The sequence below is a fragment of the Notamacropus eugenii genome, chromosome 5, assembly GCF_028372415.1.
Source record: "Notamacropus eugenii isolate mMacEug1 chromosome 5, mMacEug1.pri_v2, whole genome shotgun sequence".
Taxonomy (NCBI): Eukaryota; Metazoa; Chordata; class Mammalia; order Diprotodontia; family Macropodidae; genus Notamacropus; species Notamacropus eugenii.
In genome coordinates, this window is record NC_092876.1 from 79,285,913 (window position 1) to 79,307,580 (window position 21,668).

Here is a 21,668-nt window from a genome sequence, read left to right on the forward strand (position 1 = left end):
AAAGCTTTGAGAAGAGCAGTGAAGAAGAGTGAATCATAAATAGTCCAATTATTCATGAAGGTTGTTTTTACTAAGTTTTTTTCTTAAGCTGATTTTTTTTTTTTAAACTAAAGTGGCCCAGAAATTCTCAGACAGATACAACAATAAAGTGTTTTCAAAGGAATATTGAACAGTGGCTTGTCTTAAACGTGTTTTCTGGCTGGTTGGAAATTCTACCTGAAGTGTTCAGACCTAATTTTTGTGCATTAATTAAATATCAGTATATATTTTGGATGAGCAAAAGGGAGAGTCTCTGACATAAAAACAGTTAAGAATCCCAGGTCCTAGATATTTGAAATTCACAGTAATACAGTTTGATTCTTAACTATGATTAAAAGAAACAGTAGTGTTCTTTTTTATCAGATGTTTCTCACAAGTAAAGTAGTAGTAAATTCAGATCCATTGTAATATGCATTACACAATTAGAAAGCAACATAAAACATTGAAAATCAGATCTGCAAGAAATATAGATGGTTAAAACAAATGCATCAAGTACTGTAGTTCTTAAACTCTCGTTTGATAAAGGTTCTTCCTTTCCACAAACAGCATGAAATCATAGACTGATGAAAGGGTTTAAGAAAGCTTTACAAAAACTCAATTCCAGTTGCACCTTTTTGAGGGAAGCGGCAGAGAGTAATTCCTTCCAGGGCCATATCCCTGATCATCATGTCTTGGGGGATGACCGCCTGGGTCTCCTAGTAGTTGACATCGGTTTTGCTGAAATGCTGTATTTCGGTATTGTAGCATACCTCCATACCTCCTTATTAGGATCCAAGTAACCCTTCTTTACCCTCAGCACCCAAACAGAACAAAACACTTTTGAATTGTTTGGGAAAAACAAATATAGCACAATGAATTGAATACTTTTTTCAAAGTTTCTTTCTGAAATAAAGTTATTGCTGAAATAAAGTTGTCTCTCAAAGTACAAAATGTGGTATAATGGAACAAATACTGAACCGAGCAGAAGCATCAACACTCTCCATGGTCACTTCTTGTCTCTGGTCCCCACTTCCCTTATTTGCAGAATGAAGGAGCTGAACTAAATTATCTATAAGTCTTTCCCACCTGGAAAGCTGTGGCCATAAAATGGGAATGAGGGTACCTATCCTTGGTTGTTTCAAAAATCAGATGACTTCATATTTGTGAAAGCTCCTTATTCACTTAATCGTAAAATGCTTTACAAATCTAAGATGCTATTAAGCAGATTACTTTTAGTGTAGAAACATCCATTTCAGACTGGAGTGATAATGAGAATTCAAAAGGATAGTGATTATATTATTTATATGTTCATAGCATAAGTAAACACATAAAGAATAATTTAGTTACAGCCTACTGAGCATTGGGCAGTGAGGTGGTGCACTAGAGTTTTATTTTTCCTTTAAGTTAAATTTAAAAGCTGTGGGTGGAAAGTTTCGCTTAGAACAAACAAACAGCTTTTTATTTGAGTGGGGTCTTTGTTTCTTTTTAAAATTTGTGTGGTTTTAGATTGCTTATTTCTCTCTGTGGTCCTCCAAAAGAGAAAAAGAATTGCTACCTCTGCCCTCTAGGCTTTACTATCCAGGGATTCTTGGGAAGACATTTATAAGTAATCCTTTATCTGAGTGTTGAAAGACTTCTTTATGCCTTTGGGTGTAAGGCACTCCATAGTGCAAATGACCTGTTCTATAGTCATTGTGAAGACAGGATTCAAATGTCCCAGGTAGATCTAGTTCTTTCTCTGTGAATTAGAACATTTATCACCACATGACTTTGGAGAAGGGATCCTAAAAGTAACTGATTGCTTAGGAACATGTAGTACAACATGCTTACTTCCTCTATCAGGTGGAAGGGTTGTAGAAATAGGAGTCACAAGAGTTGGGTTTAAGCCCCAGCCCAAACACTGACTTCATGTATGGCTTGGAGTAAGTCATGTTTTCTCTTTGGCCCTCACTGTCCTCCTCTTTAAAATGAGGTCAGACTAAATGATCTCCAAAATTCCTTCCACATATAATAATCTGTGATTCCAAGTAGCTGATAGGTGTTATTCTACAAGAAATACATCTATTTTTGGCTCATTTTCTACAGAACCACTGTCCATCTGCACATGTTTAGGCAGCAAAGGCCTGGCTACAAAGCAGGGAACTGGAAGGTGTTTACAAAGTAATTATAGTAAAGTACAGACTCCTTTTCTTAAATGTATACATTGTTCTGGATTGACTAATTTCCCCTGTGATCTTCTGGTAGAAAAAGGTCTCTGTTAACTATAGCTTACCTTTTCCCCTTCAGCCTTCCAACCAGAGGAATATAGCTTCTTGTTGGTGTCATCATTCACAGATAAGACAAGAAGAATAGTGTTCTGATGCAACATGCCCTAGTTTAGTGGAGAAGTCTTGGATGCAAGGTCAAGAGATAGGGGTTCTAATTCAAGCTCTGCTGCTAACTGGTGTGACCTTAAGTTTGTCATTGCCTGGTTCTTGGCTAAGTGTCCTCTTATATAAAAGTGGGGGAGTTGAACTCAGTGGGCTCCAAGGACTCTTCCAACTTAAAAACTCTGATTACACCATTTGATGCTATATTTCTTAATGTTTACATTGAAGATATATTTGCTCGAGAGAAGATCCCAATTGTTGTGGGAGGTACTAATTATTATATTGAATCTTTGCTCTGGAAAGTTCTGATCAACACCAAGGTATGCTGCTTTAACGATTTCTAGTTTTTCCCATGGTGAATTTTATTAGGAAGAGGAAGCGAATCCTTACAAGTCTCTTTTTGTTATGAACAGCAGCTGTCATTTTCCCACTTATTATTCTGAAGGAAATGCCAGCTGCATGTATGCAGTTTGTTTCTCCAGGCTGGCCTAAGGGCAGGCATGTGGGGGGCAAACTGCCTTTTCTAGGGTTAATTAGCATCTTAGTACAAAGTACTATAGCTTTTATAATGCACTTCTATAAATATTGCCTGCTGTATAAAGCTTGGCTCTTTGGGTAGTGGTGGATATCTTTAAATAAGACTTCTTTCATGGCCCCTACAGTTTTTTGGGAGATATGGCATATATATAAATAAATGTTTTACAAAATGTTGTGTGATAAGTGCTTCAGAGAGGTCCCAAAAGTACTGTACTCTAAGTGAGAGGAAGGGTCATGACAGACTAGGACTTTAGAAAGGCCTCCTGAAAGAAGTAGCCTTTGAGTTTGACTTTATCAGATGGGTAGAATTTCGATAGGACAGGGAGAGAGACCTCTAGGTGTTAGATATAGTCATGAGTAAAAACACAGAGTTGAGAGGGAACAGAGCATTTCAGCAGACAGCGCATGGGCCAATTTGCCTGGAGTGTAATAAACAGTGAGGTGGAGTAGTATGAATTGGGACTGGATAGGTAGGATGGCATCAGACTGTGGAAGGCATTGAATGCCATGCTAAGGAGTTTAAACAGTACATTGTAGACATTTAAGGAACCATTAAACATTTTCTTTTCCAGAGAAGTAGAAATCTTACCAGATCACTGAATAAGAAAGTCTTAATCATCATTTGGCAGCTGGCCTCAGAAATCTGAAACTGTGGACGTTTTTAAACTGTCTGAGCCTTATCTTTCTTATAGGGGACTTGCCTCATGTGAGAAAACTAAATGCTTTATTGTAGTTAACAGCTTTGCTGTTTGTAGGTAGTGCTGTCAAGATTAAAGCCTTCAGCATGATGGGGGTAGTCCTAGCTCCCTGAAAGCAGGATATCTTCATTTTAAAATTATTTTTTTGATGATCCCAGGGGGAAGCTCTCCATTCTTCACAGGAAATATGTAAGGGGAAAAAAGTGATCGACAGGAAAATGGAATTGGAAAAAATGGATGGCTATGAATTGCATTACCGGCTAAGCCAGGTGGACCCAGAAATGGCAGCCAAACTGCACCCACATGATAAACGCAAGGTAGCCAGGTGAGATGACCTGGCCAAGGCTGGCTGATTTCAAATTCCTGGGAAAATTTTTGTGACTTGTAAGCAGTTCCCAACCTCTTCCAAAGGAGAAATTCTAGTGTGAAAGTTGGGGGGAGGGGGAAAAAAAGAGATTGCAACAGGCGTGGTGGATTTTGACAACCCAAATCATTTGGAGACTGACAGTGCAAGACGTTTGGGGGATGGGGTGGAAGGAGCTGCTGCTAATCTGGAAATCCCCATAGACCAGTGGGAGGGTAGCATGGCAGCTGTTCAGAGAGTTGCTTCAAGATTGACTGGTTGATCCTGCTATACCTGTTGGGGAGCCCTAGGCTATTGTCTCAATACCACTCCCCCATAAATAGTTGTGCCCTACTTTCTTGGTACACGATTCCCTGGGGCCTCTGTGTTCTTGGTTCATTTTCTATTTGATCTTTGCTTGAATAACAGTTTTCATGTATTTTTCTTTCCGGCATCCAGTCCATTTACATTGGGATTTTATTTGTTTTGCTCAGTCTTTTGTGCAATACCAGGTTCCACACTCAACTTCTTTCACATCAGAGGGGTGTGTGGGAGGTGAATTTTTTTTGAACATGCCTGCTCAGCTTCTGTCTCCATACTTATGGAATCTCCCTGAGGGATGAGATCAAATGAGGTAGCAGCAGTGTGTAGTGGTGAGTGAGCTGGATATGGAATCTGGAGGGAGTCCTCTTCCTAGTACTGGGGAAGTTAGACAAGGTCTCATGTATAGTAGCAAATTCCACAACTTCCTTGGATACTATGAACTGAAGTCATGTCCAAATAGAAATGGAAGAGCAAATCATATGAGATTCTGGTACCTGGCCAGGCTAATTTTTCTGTTAAAGATGACACCAAATTGTCTTGATGGTGGAAAAGGAAAGATTGAATATTTCATGTTGTTATTACTAGAAAGCTACTTCATCTAGTGGTCTTATCAGGCATTGTGTTTTTACTCTGTGTAAGTGAGTTTACCAGCTAAATGGTAATTATTACTTCAGTGAACGAATCTTTGACTTTCAGCTGGGATAGAAATAAAGTGTCTGATAGACTTCCTTCCTTTCTTGAGCAAAAAATAATTAGTATCATTATTGTTTTGGTCTGCATCAGGTAATTGTTGAGATTATCCATAACTATACTATGCAAACCACTTATTTTTAGATTTTTACCTTCCTAAAGTTCCACCTACAACTTTTCACTGCTGGAATTCAATTCAGTAAACATTTAATTAACCACATACCATAGGCATAACACTATTAGGTGTTGGGAAAGATATGGCAAATTTTAGATAGCTATAGTGACCTCCTTCTTAGAGTGTATGGATGATAGAATAATATGGGTTATGTAAGATCTGTACAAGAAAAGGTTATTGCTTGGGGTCCAGGTAAGGCTTTTAGGAAGAGATGACATTGGAGTTGGGCTTTAGAGAGTGGCTAAGAATTTAGTACTTGACGAGAGGAAGTTGCAGGGAGGACATTTCCTGATGGAACTGGGCATAAGGAACAGTTAGAAAAAGTGGAACGTGCAAGACACATTTGGCGCACAGTAAGTAGTTTTGTTTGGCTAGAGCAGAGATCTTAACCCGGGGCATTGGGTATGTGGAGCCTTTGCAGGGAGGATGGGGCATGTTTGGTGAGTAACTATTATTATCCTATTGAAATACTCAAAAGTAGTGGTAACAGAAAAGTTACGTATAGAACACAAGTTTTCTTTATGAAAAATTAATCTCTCTGTGCATGTGCGTGGAAATACTAGAATTTATTTTCTTTCATATTGAATTGAGCCGTTAAAGATTTTTTACCAGAGGATGGCTTGACCTAGTATATGCATAAATAGCTGCTTTTGATGCTCTACCCACCTCTTCTAGTTAGCTGGTGTTAACCCAGTAGCTACGTCTATTAGAATTGTGTGCTTAATTTAATAAGCTTTGAGCCAGAACCTGGACCTTAGGCCCTCTCTTATGTGGAGACGTTGCCTGGCTTCATATAGGATGTACTTAGTTACATGTAGTGCTTTAAGTAGTGTGCTCAGATGTTTTTTGTTTCATTTTGTTGTTCTGTTTTGTTTTCATTTACTGTTAAGGTAGAAGCCTCTATAACAAATCTGAACAATTGTGATCTTTCTGCAAGTGAGGTGTGGCTGTATTTGTCAGTTCATTCAGTCACCACTAATTTGAAAAGATGGGGAGTCTTTTCAATAATCTAGGTTCAGGAAATAGAATAGAATAGGGAGAAATGTTCTTTCAAGCTGGAAAAATGTGGTCACCTGAGTGACTAAGTATGGCTATAGGAGTTGAGTTTTCTGATTCTGCCTGCCTTCCTTAATGTATTCAGAAGGGGAAAATGATCATAGTATAAGAGCATGTGTGTTCACTCTCTTATCCAAGCATATTCTTTATTCATTCTGATATTTAAGTTGAAGTGTGTTAGATATGTCAGTGTACCCCTGTGCTATGGAAAAAGTAATCTAGAGAAACCTGACTTGACTTGGAATAAACTTTCCAAAATATAATTTTAACAAAGATGTATTAAGTGACTACTGTGTCATTTAAAAATAGTGCTGTACACTGGAAATTAAAATATGAAGAAAAGACTCCCTGCTCTCAAGGAACTTAAAATCTAATGGAGGGATGAGATTACAGGTATACAGATGAGTATGACAATGTGATAGGTGCAGAAAAGATGGCTTTTCATTAAGGGAAGACCAGGGAAAGCAGCATGTGGGAAGAGAGATGGATGGCCTTTAAGTTTTAAAGAAGGAGAAGGATTTCAGTGGATTGGTGATGAGGAGATAGTGTGTCCTAGGCATGGAGAACAGCTTGTACAAGTGTATAGAGATGGGAGAGTACAAGATAAGATCTAGTTTGCCTAAAATGTTGAATGGGTGAAGGGAGATGGGGAGAATAGACATTTTGGGTTCATTTAAGGAAACATTTCCTAGCAAAACTTTCTGAAAGTAGAATAGGCTGCCTCAGCAGATTTAATGGGACAGTTCTCATTCACTAGTGTTCTTAAAAGAGGCTAGATGATTGCTTGTCAGGAATGGTGTGAGACTGAGATCTCTTTTCAGCGTGAGGTGCTGTAATTTTCAGAGAGATAAAAGCCTGGGTGGAAACAGATTTTGGACAGTCTCCCAGTCTAGCAAAGGAATTTGTGTTTATGTGCGACAAGGGGCAGCAGCCAGGGCATGGTGGGTAGAGGCCAGTAGACTTGAAGTCAGAACGATCTGGATTTGAATCTTGCTTCTGATTCTTAACTCTATAAACATGACTAGCTTAGTTTTCTGAACCTAGCTTCAGCATCTATAAAAACGAAGATCATCACTGTTGTTTTTGTTGGTCATCCATTTTATTAGTGCTCAATTGATCATGACCTTGTTTGGGGTTTTCTTAGCAAAGGTACTGGAGTGGTTTGCCATTTCCTTCTCCAGCTCATTTTACAGATGAAGAAACTGACAGTGTTAAATGACTTACCCAAGGTCACACAGCTGGTATGTGTCTGAGAACAGATTTGACATTAGGTGTTCCTGACTCCAGGCTTGCAGCACTGAGCTGCCTTGAAGATCTTAATACCTGGGGTGGGAAAAGGAAGAAGGCTGGTTGTACAATTACAGAATCATAGATTGCAAGCTGGAAGAGACCTTGAAGGCCATTGAGTCCAAACTCATTTTACAGAGGAGTAAATTGAGGCTCAGCATCACACACTTAGTAAGTGCTTGTGATGGGATTTGAACCTAGGTTTTCTCAACTCTTAAAACAGTGCCTTCAAAAGGTAGCCAAATGGCTAGTCTCTGTGCAACATCACAACAGCACAACATCAAGAAATGTAGAGAAAACCCCTGAGCATGGTGCATAGACCCCTTTGGTGGGATTTACAGAAGGACATAGAGACAGGTCTGAGATATGAGAGTTTGTACATCAGTCAGATTAAAAGTGTCAGAGAAGCACCTCGAATTCTGAACTCAGATAAGGTGTTCTGTGTTTAAGAGCTCTGTAAACCTTTAAACAGCCCATGAGCATCAGGGACACTGTAAAAGAGCATACAGTTAGTCAAGTTAGGAAGTATTTACTAAGTCCTTACCGTGGACCAGGCACTGTGCTGAGCTCTGGGAATAAAAACAAGACAAAAGATAGTCCCTGCTCTCAAGGAACTTCCATTCTACTGCAGGAAGATAACAGTAAAATGGAGATAAAAAGGGCTTGGGGTAGAAGGAACCATGTGAGAGTGTGGGCTGAAGTCCGGAATTTGGGGACCAAACCAAGAGATGAGTGAAGGATGTCTCACTGGGGTGCTTCTTCAAAATGCAGGTCCCACAAGGAATTCCTTGCTAGGAGGATGGGCCTGCTGGGTTCGGCATTACAAAGGCTGCTGACACATGCTGGTAACATCTGAGGAGTGAGAAGTTAGGAGAGGGGATGGAGTGACGTATGTGAGGAACAGCAAAAGACCAGCTCGACTTGACTGGTAGAATGAATGAAAAAACATTGATTAAGCATCTGCTATGGGCCAGGAACTGTGTATGAAAGTATTCTAAATCTAAAAATGTATGTTAGAGCCAAGTTGTGAATATACCAAATACCATATTTGTATTTGACCCTAAAGATAATACCAAATGACTGGAGCTTTTTAAGGAATCAGTCGATAAACATTTATAAAGAGCCCACTATGTGCCAGGCACACTAAGCAAATGGGAATATAAAAAGAAGCAAGACAGCCCCTGTCTTCAAGGAGTTTATAATCTAGTAGGAGAAACAGTGCGTGCACACACACACACACACACACATACACACACAAAGCAGGATTAATAGGAAATAGCTGAAGGAAAGCACTGGAATTAAGAGAGGGGTTGGGGAAGGCTTCCTTTAGAAAATGATATTTTAGTTAGGACTTACTAAAGGCCAAGGATATCCACTAGTTGGAGAGGAGAGGAGAGGGGAGAATGTTCTAGGCATGGAGGACAGCCAGAAAAAATACATGGAGCTGAGAGATGGAGTGTCTTGTTCATGCAACAACCAGGAGGCCAGTGTCACTAGATGGAAGAGTATACTGGGACTAAGGTATAAGAAGACTGGAAAGGTGGTTGGGGGTGGGAAATGTCTACTTATTATTATGAATTTATACTTCAGGCAACAGGAAGCCATTCAAGGTTTTTGAGCAATAGGTAACATAATTAGACTTTTGCATTAAGAAGATTTGGGAGATAGCAGTCTGAAAGGATGTTTTAGAGAAGGAAGAATATGAAGGTGTAGGGTGCCTGGTTAGGAGATTTATAAATAGTTGTGCCTATGTCTAAATGAAAGGAGCTAGAGAGAGAGAAAAATACCAGGTTTAAAAGATTAGTCCTATTTCTGACCCTTTTTCTGCTTTTATTTAGAGACTTTTTCTGATAGGTAGATTTGGAGTAGCTTTGAGTTTTCATACCAACAAGAAATTTAGTCATAATTATGTTGTGAGAATGAATTTGCCAGTTTGCTAACAGCTTCCCTCCTGTCTGAGCCTGTTAACACAGACTAAACATCTGTTTCCTATTGGTCTTTCAGGGAGTGCCCATCTTTTTTTTTTTTTCTTTTTTAACTTTTCAGGAGTTTGCAAGTGTTTGAAGAAACAGGAATCTCACATAGTGAACTTCTCAGTCGTCAACATGCAGAAGAAGGTGGGGGTCCCTTAGGGGGGCCCTTGAAGTTCCCTAACCCCTGTATCTTCTGGCTGCATGCAGATCAAGCAGGTAAGAGAATAATTCCCGAAGATTTTTCTAAAAATGTGATGCTCTGAGAAATGTAGACTCTCCACACCACATGATTTCCAGTATCCATTGACCAAGAGAAGGATAATACTGTCACCATTCTGGAGAATTCATTTTCCAGATCAGAGGAAAGTGAGTACCAGCATCACCTCTAATGCTAACTTTGTATGAAAAGAGGAGAGAGAGACTTGCAATGAGACTTATGGAAGACCTGAGGCAGGAAGAGAGGGAGAAGAGGATCTTGGTGAAAAATGTCTACGAACTAGTTGGATCACCAGTTAATCTGGAATGGTCAGGGTCAAGATGGAGTATATAGCTGACTCTTGTGTTGTGAGTACCTACTAGGAGACTTTGAAATTGCTAGGGCACAATGGAGCTCAAATATCATAGTTTTGTCCTACTATGGGAAAAGATTGTAGGACCATATATATATATTTTTAAAATTTATTTGTTTTTAGTTTTCATCACACACTTCCACAAGATTTTGAGTTCCAAATTTTCTCCCCATCTCTCCCCTCCACCCACCCCAAGAGAGTGCATTCTGATTATCACTTCTCCCAATCTGCCCTCCCTTCTATCATACCCCCTCCCTTCTCTTATCCCCATCCCCTCCATTTTCTTGTAGGGCAAGATAGATTTCTATACCTCATTGCCTGCATATCTTATTTCCCAGTTGCATGTAAAAACAATTTTTAATGTTCATTTTTAAAACTTTGAATTCCAAGTTCTCCCCCTTACTCCTTCCCCACTCATCCGCACTGAGAAGGCAAGCAATTCAATACAGGTTACACATGTGTAGTTATGCAAAACACTTCTATAACAGTCATATTGTGAAAGACTAACTATATTTCCTTCCATCCTATCCTTCCTTCCCCCCCATTTATTCTATTCTTTCTTTTGACCCTATCCCTCCTCAAAAGTGTTTACTTCTTACTACCTCCTCCCATTTGCTCTCCCTTCTATCATCTCCCCCACTTCCCATTTATCCCCTTTCCCCCTACTTTCCTGTAGTATAAGATAGATTTTCATACTATATTGAGTGTGCATGTTATTCCCTCCTTAAGCCAAATGTAATGAGAGAAAGATTTACTCTTTCCCTCTCACCTCCCCCCTCTTCCCCTCCATTGAAAAAGCTTTTTCTTGCCTCTTTTATGTGAGATAACTTGCCCCATTCTATTTTCTCCCTTTTTCCTCCCAATATATTTCTCTCCCACCCCTTAATTTTATGTTTTTAGATATCATCCCTACCTATTCAACTCACCCTATACCCTCTGTCTATATGTATATAATCCCTCCAACTACCCTAATACTGAGAAAAATATTAAGAGCTACAAATATGATCTTTCCATGTAGGAATGTAAAGAGTTTAACTTTAGTAAATCCCTTATTATTTCTTTTTCCTGTTTACCTTTTCATGCTTCTCTTGATTCTTGTGTTTGAAAGTCAGATTTTCTATTCAGCTCTGGTCATTTCAACAAGAATGCTTGAATGTCCTCTTATTTCATTGAATGACCATTTTTTCCCCCCAAAGTATTATACTCAGTTTTGCTGAGTAGGTGATTCTTGGTTTTAATCCTAGTTTCTTTGACCTCTGGAATATCATACTCCAAGCTCTGCAACCCCTTAATATAGAAGCTGCTAGATATTGTGTTATCCTGATTGTATTTCCACAGTACTCAAAGTGTTTCTTTCTGGATGCTTGCAATATTTTCTCCTTGACCTGAGAGCTCTGGAATTTGGTGACAATATTTCTGGGAATTTTCCTTTTGGGATCTCTTTAGAAGGTAATCGGTAGATTCTTTCAATATCTATTTTACCCTCTGGCTCTAGAATATCGGGGCAGTTTTCCTTGATAATTTCTTGAAAGTTGATGTTGTTTAGGCTCTTTTTTTGATCATGGCTTTCAGGTAGTCCCATAATTTTTAAATTGTCTTTCCTGGATCTATATTCCAAGTCAGTTGTTTTGCCAGTGAGATATTTCATAGTCTGCTATTTTTTCATTCCTTTGGTTTTGTTTTATAATTTCTTTATTTTTCATAAAGTTATTAGCTTCCATCTGCTCCATTCTAATCTTTAAGGAATTATTTTCTTCAGTGAGCTTTTGGACCTTCTTTTCCATCTGGCCAATTTTGCTTTTTAAGGCATTCTACTCATTGGCTTTTTGGATCTCCTTTACCATTTGTGTTAGTCTCATTTTTAAAGTGTTATTTTCTTCAGCATTTTTTTGGGCTCCTTTAGCAAGTAGTTGACTGATTTTTCATAATTTTCTTGCATCACTTTCATTTCTCTTCCCAGTTTTTTCTCTGATTCTCTTACTTGATTTTCAAAATCCTTTTTGAGCTCTTCCATGGCCTGAGACCTAATATTTTTCTTGGAGTCTTTGGATGGAGGAGCTTTGACTTTGTTGTCTTCTAATTTGTATACTTTGGTCTTCCTTGTCACCAAAGTAAGATTCTATTGTCTGATTCTTTTTCTGGTTTTTGCTCATTTCCTCAGCCATTTACTTGACTTTTGAGCTCTTTGCTAAGGTAGTTCTCCGTTTCCTGTGGGGATGGGGGCGGGATGTACTGTCAGTCACTCAATCCCCCCATAGTCTGTGGGCCTAGAGCTCCAGAAGAAGTAGCTGCTGCTGCCCCTGCTCCTGCTGCTGCTGCCCTGGGCTTCTCCTCCGTGGGCTCCTCCACCCCCTCCACCACGATGGAGCTGGGACCTGACCACTCTACTCTCTCATATAGGTCCCACAGGTTTTTTTACACCGACCTTTCAATTTGTCCTTGATGTTTTGGGGTCATGAAGTCTGGAAGCTACTACAGGTGCCCAAGATTCAGTCCCCCCTAGGCCTCCTCAAGTCCTGTCTATGCTGATGTGGCCCATGCTGCACTGCACTCTGCTCTCAGCGTGGCATGATAGACATTTTCTGATGACCTTCCAGGCTGTCTTGGGCTGGAGATTGCTTCACTTCATCATTCTGTGGGTCCTGCAGCTCCAGAATTTGTTTAGAGTAATTTTTTATAGGTATTTGGGGGGAGAGCGCTAGCAAATCTGTGCTGTTACTCTGCCATCTTGGCTCTGCCCCCAACCTGTAGAACCATATTTTTAGAACTGTAAAGGACCCTCGAGGTTGTGAGCTCCACTTCACTGGGTAAGTAAAGGGACATAGACCTGTGGTCTCATTGTTGAGGAAATAATCTCTGCTACAATGCAGTTCAGCACCTTCTCTACAGCTGATAATCTTAAAGAGTCACTTGGAGCCCTGAGAGAGGGTGAGTGATTTGTCACATAACCAGTATATATCAGAGGTAGCCCTTGACCCCAGGTCTTCCTGGCTTCTAGATATCCTCTCCATCTGCTATACCTGTGGTATGAAACTTAGGGATATGAGTGAGGTTGCATACTAACTTTAGAAAATAAAAATAAACATTATCTTTGTTGAATTGTGTTTTTATTTTGTTAAACATTTCCTAATTACATTTTAATGTGGTTTAGGCCCCATTGGGAGCCAAGTTTGACACTATTCTGCCTCATATCTGCTTCAGCTTCTCTGGTCAGAAAGAAGCTAAAGGCTAGGCATCCCAGGTCATCTTACACCAAATCTATTGTTTTTTCACCTGTACCATAATGCCTAAAATACATTAAGGAAATCCTAGGAGGAAATTTCTACAACATGATGAAGATAAAGGACAAAGTGCAGATTGAGAGACTGTACACACAGATCATGTCAGGAAAAAACTCACAAATTATTTCACCTAAAAATAGAGTAACCCTATAAAAAGAAGAAAGTTACAGAAGAAGGGATTAGAAAAGGCTGTTTTCAAATTGATGCCAGTTGTGTGCTTATTTGAAGGAAAGAAATATTTCTTTAATGGCAAACATTTTATTTTATTTTATTTTTTATTTGAATCTGTTTATTTAAGTTTTAAACATTCATTTCCACAAAATTTTGGGTTCCAAATTTTCTCCCCATTTCTCCCCTTCCCCTACCCCAAAACGCTGAGCATTCTAATTACCCCTATCACCAATCTGCCCTCCCTTCTAACATTCCTCCCTTCCCTTATCCGCATCTTCTCTTTTGTCCTGTAGGGCAAGATAACTTTCTGTACACCATTACCTGTATTTCTCATTTCCTAGTTGTATGCAAGAACAATACTCAACAGTTGTTCCTAAAACTTTGAGTTCCAACTTCTCTTCCTCCCTCCCTCCCCACCCATCCCCTTTGGGAAGGCAAGCAATTCAATATAGCTCATATCTGTGTAGTTTTGCAAATGACTTCCATAGTAGTCATGTTGTGTAAGACTAACTATATTTCCCTCCATTCTATCCTGCCCCCCATTTCTTCTGTTCTCTTTTGACCCTGTCCCTCCCCAAGAGTGTTGACTTCTAATTGCTCTCTCCTCCCATTGCCCTCCCTTCCATCATCCTCCCCTAGCCTGCTTATCCCCTTCTCCCCCACTTTCCTGTATTGTAAGATAGGTCTTCATACCAAAATGAGTGTGCATTTTATTCCTTCCTTTAGTCGAATGTGATGAATAAGCTTCATGTTTTTTCTCTCACCTGCCTGCTTTTTCCCTCCACTGAAAAGTCTTTTACTTGCCTCTTTTATGAGAGATGATTAATGGCAAACATTTTAAAATAAACTTTATTATCCCTATTATAAACTTAAACCAAAAATGGCACCTTTAGATGATAATACCAGGCTCATCACATAGTTATAAGTGTGACTGCCAGGTATGAATCAGAGAATCACAGACTCTCAGAGGTGGAAGGGACTTTGGAAAGTCATTTTGGCCAAGCCACTCCCAAATCACAAATTTCCCTCTATGTTATTCTTTACAATAGTCTAGTTTCTTCTTGAGCAGTTCCAGTGAAGAGTTGTCCAGAACTTCATGAGGTAGCCCATAACACTTTTTGACAGTTCTAATTATCAGGAAAGTTTTTTTAGTATTTAGAGCTAGAAGTCATCTGGTTCAGCCCTCTCATTTTTACAGATAAAACAGATCCATAGAGGCTGTTACTTGCCTAAAGTTAAGTAGTAAGTGGCAGACTTACCATTTAAACCAGTCTTCTGAATCCACTACAGCACACATGTGTATATGAGCTGGAATTTCGCTTTCTGTAATCTTCGACCACAGATCCTAGTTCTGCCCTGTACAGCAAGAGAATAAAGAAATCAAATTCTTCTTCCACACCAGCTCATTAGATGTTTAAGGAGAGTTAAGTATTTATTAAATATCTGATATGAGCAAAGCTTTGTGCCAAGTGCTAGAGATACAAAGAGAAAGGAAAGAAGTTCCTGTCTTCAAAGAGTTTTCTGTTGAAGAGATATAGCACATAAACAGATGATTATGTGTGATAATTTGAAGAACAATACAGTGTTAACCACTAGGGCATCAGGAAAGCTTTCTGAAAGTTGTTGATTGCATAAGGGCTGAGCATTCAAGGAAGCCAGGGATTCTAAGGGGCAGAATTGAGAGGAGGTGTATTCTAGGCTTGGGGCATAGCCTAGGCAAAGGAGTAGAGAAGAGAGATGAGGGTGAGTTCATGAAATGTCAAGTTTCAGTCTGGCTGGAGCAGAGGGTACGTTTATAGAAGTAATTTGCATTAAGCCAGAAAGGCACATTAGAGCCACAGAATAAAGTGCCAGAGTGAGGAGTTCTTATTTTATCCCAGTAGAATTGCATAGCCACTAAAAGTTTGTGAACAGAGAAGTGATGTGGTCCAACTTGGACTTTAGAAAGATAAAAAATAATGTGCCCAAGGGATTGGGAAGGAAGAGATTGAGACTGGAAATCCAGCTAGGAAGCTGTAGAATAGTGCAGGTGAGAGGGAGGACGACCTGACTTTGAGTAGTGGTTGTATAAGTAGAGAAGAACGAAGGGAAATCATTTATTCAGCATCTACCATGTGCCAGGCACTGTGGTACGGGCTTTACAAATATCATCTCATTTGATCCTCACAACAATACTAAGAGGTAGATGCTAAAAATATCCCCTTTTTACAGAGAAGGAAACAGGCAGACAAGTATAGTGAATTGCCCAGGGTCAAGAGCTAGTAAGGATCTGAGACTTGATTTGAACTCAGATCTTCCTGATTCCATACTCAGCTCTCTGTCCGCTGCCCCCCACCTAACTGCCTTCAAAGAAAAGGAAGGATGTGAGTCATGCTGATAAGGCAGAATTGATAAGATTTAGCAATTGACTAGATATGGGGGTGGGTGGAAAGTTGAGAGATTGGAGGGCTTCCTCTCTCAAATTATTCTTAGAATATCTATCATGTTCAGGGTTTGATCTGGTGATGCTTCTTGATTTTCTTTCTTGACTACTTCAGTGTTACAGTGATCCCCTTATGTGGGTGCTCCCTGCTATGATACTGATTCTGTGTGGCCTTTGCCTCCATATCCTTAGACATTATGTAAGTGCCAGACTCTCTATCCATCAGCTGCCCTTTGCTCTTTATTTGTGATAATTCTTTCAACAGACCCTCTTTTTACCTGCTTTCTAGGCCTTTCACCATCCTTGTCATCCTCTAGATGTGCTCTGATTTGTCACATTCAGTCAGGAGGCTTATATTAAGTCCTTGCTGTGTGCCAGCCACCACACTTAGCACTGGAGACACAGAGAAAGGCAAAAACAGACCTTATCTTCAAGGAATTCAGATTCTAATGGGGGAAACAACAATCTAGCGATTCTATACAATTAAATTTTTCCTCTCTAGTCTGTACTCCAGTGCTGTAGGAACCTCTTCATCTTAGATTTCAACACATTGCATTGCCTGTGCCTCTGCAGCCTCTTCCTTTGCTTGGCTGGCTCCTCCTAGAACCTCTATTTAAGAGGGTGCCCAGGCCAGCCATTTCTCATTCTTTTCCAGTCTGCTCTCCTGACTCTGGGCACCTTCCTCTCTTCTCTCCCCCATCTTTTTGCCCCTTTTAGCTTCCTTCCCCTATTAGAATGGCAGTTTCTTGAGAACATGGACTGTCACTCCCAGTGCTTTGCAGTGTTCTGCACATGGAAAATGCTTAATAAATGCGTGTTGACTGGACTTGAAAATATATATAGGGTAAGTTGGAGGTAATCTCAAAAAGATGGCACTAGCGTTGAGGGGAATCAGGAATGGGTTCTTGCAGAGGTTGAGATTTTAGCTGGCACTAGAAGGAAGCCAAGAGGCAGAGACAAGAAGGGAGAGCATTCAAGTCAATAATCAACGGTGGAAATGCTCTGAGTCAGGAGATAGTGTTTTATGTGAGAGATCAGCAAAGAGACCTGTGTCCTTGGGTCAAAGAGCACTTATAGGAAGGAACCAGGAAAGGGTCAGTGTCCCTCTTACGTGGCCGTGCCCATTATTGGACACGGTACCCCATTTGTAGTCTGACCAATGCAGAATACAGTGGGGACTGTCACTTCCTCTTCTTGGACATTCATACGTTAATGTAGAGTGAGGAGGTATCAGTTTTTTGGGCAACTACCTAATTATTTTGATTGATTAACTTCTAAGTCTTTTTCACGTTAAGTTGTCCTCTTGTCTTGTTTTCTCTACATGTTCATTTTAGATTTGGAACTCAAGTAAGTGCAGGACTTTAAATTTAGAAATGTGTATTAAATCTCATTTTGTGATATACCTACTGATCAGTCTTCTTGAATCCAGATTCCATCATCCTGATTATTGACTATCCCTCTCAGCTTTGTGTCATCTATATATTTTATTTCTACAGATACTCAGTCTTCTCTACAAGTGTTGTGCTATCTTTCTTATGTCTTATTTGATGATTTGATGGGATACAAATTGAAATCTACCCATTTTGACCTTGTGTGTATCCCTTCTCCTCAGAAGACCCACCTACCTGCCTTGCTGATAGATTTCTTCCAGATCTGGTGGCCTGATGTGGACATCAGAGCAGCCCTGGAGTGGGCGTCAGTGACCCCTCACTCTTGCTCCCTCACCACATTTGTTTTCCAGTGGCATGTTTCTCTGATGTCCTCAACCCTGTTTCTTCTAAGCATTTCTTCATTCTCATTGCTCATGAGGAGGCTGGGTGGTGGTGTGGCTAGAATGCATTCACTGTGGGCAAGTTGCTTCTCTTTCATCCTCGCTTTCTGCATCCATAAAATAGGAATTATAGTAGGACCTGCCTCACTAGGTTGTTGTGGGGACCAGTGAGGTGTGTGAGGATTTGCAAACCTTAAAGAGCTATAAAAACATAGGCTATTATTTTTGCTTGTACACAGCATACCTTTGTGTCACCCATACCTTTCATTCTTCAGAGACTGTGAATTCCACTCTGTCATATCACCAGAATAATACTGATGCAAAAAAGATGACCTTTTGTTTCAGGGAGAAGTTTGATCCCATTAATAGCACTTGAGCAATTTCCCACACACAATGTGGCATACTCTCTTTCTTTTGGTCACTTCACCTGCAGTGTCTATTTCAAATGTACTTTGATAGACATTTTATCCAGATGCATCATCATAGACTGGGAAGTAGTAATTTTTCTCCTTAGGATTTTAATTTTGTTACTCTAAACTTGACAAACCTCAGCAAAAATTAATCAAATAGTTTCACATAGAAATCATGATTCATATAGAACTCTAAGTCTTTATTATATGCAGCTTGGTTTTTAAAATTAGATAAATTCATCACGTCAGTTTCTTTTTTTAAAAAATATATATTTTTTTGGTTTGTTTTTACCATTACCTAAGGTTCCCTTTTTATCACTTCTATATTTCTTTCTCCCTTCTGTCCCAAAGAATCATTGCTTATAGTAGACTTTTTACAGAAGGAAGAAGCAGGGAAAAAAATCAGCAAATCCAATCAGTGCATTGAAAAAAATTTGATGTCATATTTCAACATTTCACACCCATAAGGGTGTCCCACCCCCTCCCCAAAGGTCTGAGGGTAGGCTCCTAATTCTTCCTTGAGGTCCAGCTTATTCTGTGTAATTCTGACATTCACTTTTGATTGTTTTATGGTGGTTATTCTTCCATTTACATTGATGTCATTGTATAATAATTGTTGTCCTGATTGTTCACTTCACTTTATATTCGTTCATGTTAAGTTTTTCTATACTTTTCTGTCTTCATCATGTTTGTCGATTCTTAAAGCACAATGTTATTTCGTTACATTCAGGTACCATGATGTTTATGCCTTCCCAAATCCATGGACATCTAATCATTGTGTTCATTTTAAAGTTTTCTTTCTTGTCTATACCTCCTCTAGAAGTCCTTCTCTTTTTAGTGCACTTGTAGAAGTTTTAAAATCTTTTCTTTTTTGTTTGATATCTCTGTCATTAGTCCCCTCTCTGTCCCAACCTCTTGCCAAAACAAACGCAACCCTTCCCTTGTACAATTAAGGATAGTCAAGCTAAACAAATCCACTTCTCACATTTTGCCATGTTTGAAAATGTATGCCTTATTTTGTACCTCTGGTCTATCACCTTTCTGTCACCAATGGACAAATGCATGAACTAAGGAACCATTGAAATATTAGTGAAGCATTTACTATGTGTGAAGCCTTGTGCTAAGTTCTGAGGATAGAGATAGAAAAGGCAGTCCCTGCCCTCAAGGAGATCACATTCTAATAGCAGAAGACCCAAAATAGAGAGGGTAACATAGTTAAGTTAAATGGGAAGAGGCCAGCAAAGAAGTAGATGATGATACCTGTCTTTGAACTCATTTCCACTGATAAAATCATTTCACTTTCTGATGTTGAGCCACTGAACTTTGTCCAGGACCTTGGTGACAAGAACTTTCTCTTCTGAGTCTTCAGTAGCTGTGGCTGTAGCACCTGTAGGAATGGCTGCCAGACTGCATCTCTACAGGACTTGCTTTCCAGGATAATGGCTTAGGCTGCTGGGCCGAAAGCCCTGCTATTTAACAGTGCTCTTGGCTTCAGGGGCCTGGGTTATCCCCCTCAGTGTCTGAAGGGAGATGATGTGGTGGTTGTGGTTTGACTTGCTACCATCTGCTGCCTCTGGTCTCTTCCTCTGGGGGCCTTGCTTCATTGAGACTGGTTTGCCTCCCCTTGGATGGCAGTTGGTGGGGATGACTGGCCCCTTCTCCACAGGAGTTACTTCTCCAGATGATGGCTGAACTGGAAGCAGAATCAGGGGTCATGGAGGTGCTTCTGTTTCCAGGGCTCCTATGTTTCTTTGTCTGTTGAAGATAGTTGGTTAGCAGTTGCTAATGGTGATGAGGAGGAAGATGACCCCCCTCTTCACATGATTTCTGTGCTCAACGATGGTTGTAGCTTTTCCCAAAGTTCTTGAGTCTAGAGCTATCTCTTATCAGGGTCTGAGGAGAATTGGTGTTCAAAGTAATGGTTTTTCTTCCCTGCCATATGCTGTCTCCTGTCTTTTCCCTGTCCTGTATGTAGCAGTTGGATGGCAGTTGATGAAAATGATTGGCCCCTTCCTTCTCAATAATATACTATGTGCTCAATACACTGTTAAGCCCTGGTATTTTTTAAAAAATAGCTGCTGTCCTCCAGGAGCTTACAGTTTAATGAGGGAAGGCAACATATAAAAGAAGGTTGAAAAATTGCTCCATTCTCTAGTCAGAGGAAGAGGAAGGTGTTGAGTTTTAAAACTGAGACTGGTGTCTCTGTGATGATGAGATTTCAGGTGATGGAAGGAATGATGTTTGTGGAATGAAAGCCAAGCAGAGCAGCTGATGTGAAATGAAGCCCTCCTTCTCTGGGAGGAGTTTATCACTCTGCCTTCCAGTTAGAGAGGAGAGGCAGCTGAGCGTGCTGAGGAGGTACTGAAGAGGTCTCCACAGGCATGGCTTCTACAAATAGTGGCTTTGAGGGCTGGGCTGACCGCAGGACCGTTGGGGTTCATTGCCACTCCCAGAACCCCTGTGATTGGGTGGGACTTTATCATCCCTCTGTGGAGTCATGGTGTCTGTTGCATTGATCAGAGACATTTCAAGTTGTCTTTCTTGGCATGTTGTAGTCATTGTATGAGTTGTTTTTCTTGCATCTCTCATTTCACTCTGTATCAGTTTGTACGTGTGTTCCATCGTTTTTCTGGATCGGTACACCCTTTCATCCTCCTTATGATAAAATCATTCCGTTTTATCCGTATATCATAATCTGTTGAGTAGTTTCACAGTTAAATGGTGTCCCTTTACTTTCCAGTTCTTTGCTACAAAAATGCTGTGATGAATACTTTGGCGCATAGCAGTTCTTTTCCTTTTTCTTTTATTTGGATATATACCCACTCGTGATATGGCTAGGTCAAAGGATATGCTCCTTTTAATGATGGGGTGGAATGACATAGTTCCAACTGACTTTCCAGAGTGTATGGACTAATTCCATGAAGTTTTGTTATGCCTCTCCTCATACATGATCCAGCAATTGGCCATTTTCCTTTTTTTCTATCGTCTTTACCAGACACCTTGATTCAGGGTGGAACCTCCAAGTGGTTGTGATTTGCATTTTTCTTACAATTAGTGCTTTGGAGATTTTTTAATATAGGTGTCACAGGCTTTCCATTTTTTTTGTGGAGAACTCCCTGCTTCTGTTTTTTTACTTTATTTTTTGGGTAATAGATGTTATTTTTATATTTGTATTGATTCTCTATATATCTCAGATACCAGACCTTTATTAGAGAAATTTGCTCCAAAGACTTTTTTCCTAGTTTACCACTTTCTTTCTAAGTCACACTGCTTTCATTTTATTTGTGCAAAAACTTTTCAGCTTTATGTAATCAGAATTGTTTGTCTTCTGTGATCTCCATTCTATTCCTCGTTTGGTCAAGAACTCTTTACCTACCCATAGTTGAGAAAAGTGTTTCCTTCTCTGCTTTTCTAGTTTGTTTGATAAGACCTTTTGTGGCTGAGTCTTGTATCCATTGGTAGTGTGAGATTGTGGTCTAAACCTAATTTGTTACATTGCATTCTCTTTTCCCCAACAGTTTTTGTCAGATGGTAAGTCCATATTCCAGGATTTGGAGTCTTTGAATTTATTAAA

The 21,668-nt window shown here is 39.8% G+C and overlaps 1 protein-coding gene across 1 annotated transcript in view; it reads left to right on the forward strand.

Moving 5' to 3' along the window:
• The window catches only part of TRIT1 (tRNA isopentenyltransferase 1), an 87,556-nt gene that overhangs the window by 49,409 nt on the left and 16,479 nt on the right, over positions 1 to 21,668 (forward strand). Inside the window, exons 3-5 of the mRNA XM_072609940.1 lie at positions 2,609 to 2,707; positions 3,781 to 3,947; positions 9,544 to 9,686. Of these exons, the coding sequence (XP_072466041.1) occupies positions 2,609 to 2,707; positions 3,781 to 3,947; positions 9,544 to 9,686 (409 nt within the window). The remainder of the gene's footprint in view (positions 1 to 2,608; positions 2,708 to 3,780; positions 3,948 to 9,543; positions 9,687 to 21,668) is intronic.